The sequence below is a fragment of the Crocuta crocuta genome, unplaced genomic scaffold (assembly GCF_008692635.1).
Source record: "Crocuta crocuta isolate KB4526 unplaced genomic scaffold, BGI_CrCroc_1.0 scaffold564, whole genome shotgun sequence".
NCBI lineage: Eukaryota > Metazoa > Chordata > Mammalia > Carnivora > Hyaenidae > Crocuta > Crocuta crocuta.
The window spans coordinates 1,559,380-1,563,067 of record NW_027533010.1 but is presented as its reverse complement, the minus strand read 5'-3'; the positions used below and the strand labels follow the sequence as shown (position 1 = coordinate 1,563,067).

The 3,688-nt window shown below is 37.0% G+C and overlaps 1 protein-coding gene across 2 annotated transcripts in view; it reads left to right on the top strand.

Moving 5' to 3' along the window:
* Positions 1-3,688, top strand: part of GTF3C3 (general transcription factor IIIC subunit 3) — a 36,513-nt gene that overhangs the window by 23,762 nt on the left and 9,063 nt on the right. Inside the window, exons 14-15 of one of the 2 annotated variants that reach the window (XR_013330670.1) lie at positions 2,075-2,312; positions 2,920-2,995. Coding sequence is in view for 1 of the 2 variants with exons in the window: in XM_077745783.1 (XP_077601909.1) it covers positions 2,075-2,312; positions 2,920-3,110 (429 nt within the window). In the remaining variant the exon portion in view is untranslated. Of the gene's footprint in view, positions 1-2,074; positions 2,313-2,919; positions 3,111-3,688 lie in introns of both variants that reach the window. The other variant, XM_077745783.1, reaches the window with a different exon arrangement.

The following is a 3,688-nucleotide window of genomic DNA, read 5'->3' as shown; positions in this document are numbered from 1 at the left end:
CACTTCATCATTTAGGTTGTGGGATGGAGCGCCATGTCCTGCTCCCTGCTGAACATAGATCCTGCTTAAGATTCTTCTTCTCTTTTGCTTTCTCTCTCCCTCTACTTCTGCCTTTCTCCCCTGCTCTTTCTTTCTTATAGAANTTGAATAAACTCATTTGATGTTAAAAGAAGAAAAGGAAGGCTACATGTATATACTTTACTTTTTAAAAATTAAAATGAAGACATCTGCTTGGATCTTCCTGTGAGAAAACTGAACAGAACTTTTGACTTTTTAAGAAGAAAATATACCTTAGTTTAAGGTGTATTTAATGTGAAGATTAGATGGCAGTGTAAATTACTGTATTTGTCCAGTCATTTCAATTACATGTATTTCATTCTCTGTTAAATTCATCTTTGATAAATGTAGCACTAGTCATAGAAACTCTGAAATAAATTCGTTTGACCTAGTCTTAAGTAATATGACTCTAAAAGGCATCTATATTTAGCTAGTAATGCCTCAGGCATGTTTGAGTGAGGTTGAAAAGAGATTAAACTGGAGGTATCAGTCTATCAAAAAATTATTTCATTGTTAATTAATTGAACAGACATTTACTAAATAGGCCTTGCAGGCATAGCAGTGTGCAATGGGACAGGGTTTTAGAATGCAGAAGAGCTGAATCTCTGTAAGTACATTATAAGGACCTAACATAGTAGGTTTTGCAGGGGAAGAGAGTCAGGAAAGGAATGAGGGTTGGCTGCTCATAATCTAAATACAGACGCCTCAGAGCCCCATCTCTCTAGCTCATGCATTCTGGGCCTATCCGAAAGGTAGACTCTGCTTCATGTCTTTAAGACTGTATTTCTTTAACTTATATTTTTTTCCATTTGTGATTCTGTCCATTTTTCTCTTTCAGTATTTTCTCACTTCAGGTCCATTATTGGTTTTTCCTAGGTTCATAAAAGTTTTTTGTTAATTTAATCATGGTAGGGATCCTGTTACATTTGTGCACCAGGATAGGAAGAACAAGGTCTCTTCATGTTACATGCATCATTGTGCTGTGTTTTTTTTTTTTTTTTTTTTTTTAAGTTTATTTATTTATTTGGAGAGAGAGTGAGAGAGAGAGGGAGCACGAGTGAGGGAGAGGCAGAGAGAGCAGGAGAGAGAGAATTCCAAGCAGTCTCTGCCCTGTCAGCACAAAGCCCAGTACGGGGCTTCTACTCACAAACTATGAGCTGAAATCAAAGAGCCAGATGCTTAACTGATGGAGCCACCCAGGCACCCCTGAACTCTGATTGTTTCACTCAACATTTTCTCACATATGTTTTCTCATGTTGCTTTCTTCATAGCTGTTATCATTAAGGAATGTGTAATACTCCATTGGATAGCAGTCCCATAATTTATTTAATTATTCTCTTTTTGATACATGGTCATAAATAATACTGTAGTGAACATCTTTATGCCTATACCTTTATCCATATTTTTGACTACTTGTATAGGATAGATTATCAGGAGAATTACTGGATCAAAGACTTAAAAATTTTTTATGGCTTTTGATATTTCTCGAGTTATAAATTTATAAAAGGGACACTCTTGCAGACAAATAAGAAAGATTTTGAAGGAAAAGAAATTTTGAGGCAGAGAAAATTAAGATTATAAAAAGATCAAGAACAGTCTGAATCTTGAAGTCCTCTGCTAAGCAAACATTTGAATTCCTTGTATGCGCAGAATCCTGTATCTGACCCCAGTCATGGAACACACCCTTACACTTGTTCTGCCCTGAGGGAGGACCACATATCCTAGCAGCACTGACAGATACAGATGACATAGCTGGACTTTGTAGAGGGCAGATCAGAAGTAAGAATTACCTAGGATTGCAAATTGTTAGGCGGAGCAGAAGGGCTGGTGTTGAAGTAGTGTAAACAAGCAACTAACTGTCCACTTCTCGTCATTGTCTAAAGAGTGTTGGCAAGAATTCAGGCCTATAGGAGTGTGGTTATTAAATTCAGCATTAAAATGGATCATAGGGATTTTCCTAATACTGTTATTTCTGAAAATGCAGTGTCCTAACTGATTTTCCCTGGTATCATTTTAGCAATATTTGCTGTACTCACGAGTGTCTTGACAAAAGATGACTGGTGGAACCTTCTGTTGAAGGCTATATACTCCTTATGTGACCTATCCCGATTTCAAGAGGCTGAGTTACTTGTGGATTCTTCACTGGAATATTATTCATTTTATGATGACAGGCAAAAACGCAAAGAATTAGAATATTTTGGTCTCTCTGCTGCAATTCTGGACAAAAATTTCAGAAAGGCATACAACTATATCAGGTGATTTTCCAGTAACTTATTTTAGATTCTTTGAAAGAGGATGTATTTACTTTGATTTAGTCTCTCATGCTCAAGAATTAATAAGTTGTTTTAATTCTCTTGTAGCTTGCTGGTAAATTCAACTCATTGATGATTCTCAGAGGCATGCCCTCTCATATATTTAACCTCTTGTACCTCAGTCTCCCCATTTTTAAGATGAATATTATAATACTACCTTCTTGTAGGATTATTGTGGGAGTTGAATGAATTATTATAGATAAGGCCTTTTAACAGTGTCTGGCACACACCATTATTAGCTGTTACTCACAGTTTGTTGTCCTGCGGCTAAAGTGGGCTGGGGGAGAATAGGTGGAACTTAAATTACTTGATTCTTTTTTTTGGTTTAAAGCTTTTGTTGAAAAGAACAAACAGGATGTAGAAATACTAACTTAAGCAGCATCTTCTGAGAAAAATCTCTCACTGTGTGAGTGTTTGTGCTTAAATATGTTGAAACAGTCTACTTTTCATTGTTGGAGGATGTTGCTACACTGAAGTATTTCATTCTTAGAAATCAGAAGTTTTTCCTTTTACATTATTTTTTACTCTCCCTCTCTTTCTGCAATTTTAGGGTAATGGTAATGGAAAATGTCAATAAACCTCAGCTCTGGAACATTTTCAATCAGGTTACCATGCACTCGCAAGAGGTACGACATCATCGCTTCTGTCTTCGCCTAATGCTGAAAAACCCAGATAATCATGCCCTGTGCGTCTTAAATGGACACAATGCATTTGTATCTGGTAGTTTTAAGCATGCGCTTGGTAAGTGTCCTGTACGTGACTTTGTCAAGTGTGGACGGTGTGGTGGTTAACACCTAGGCCTCAAGCAAAACCACCTGTGTTTAAATAACAGCTCCCTCATGGCAAGTTATTCTACCTCCCAGTGCCTCGGTTTCTTTATCTCTGAAATGGAGGTAAAAATTGGACCTACCTTATAAATTATTGTGAAAATGAAATGAGTTAATATAAAACATTTAAAAAAAATGCCTGGCACATACAGTAAATAGCTATAAGTGTTAGCAATAATGATAACAATGAATATGAATATTTATTTTTCTTATGAAGCTTGGTTCAAAAGGCTAAAGTAAGTTTTATAATTCATTCTAAAGGTCAGTAATTCTCCTGCTTAGGCTTGTTCATTTTTTAAATAATTTTCATTAATTATGAATGCTTTGCAGGGTGCCTGGGTGGCTCAGTTGGTTGACCATCTGATTCTTGGTTTCTGCTGAAATCATTATCCCAAGGTCATGGGACTGAGCCCTGTGTCAGGCTCTGTGCTGAGCGTGAAGCCTGCTTGAGACTTTCTCTCTCCTCTCTCTGCCCCTCTCCCTGGCTTGCAC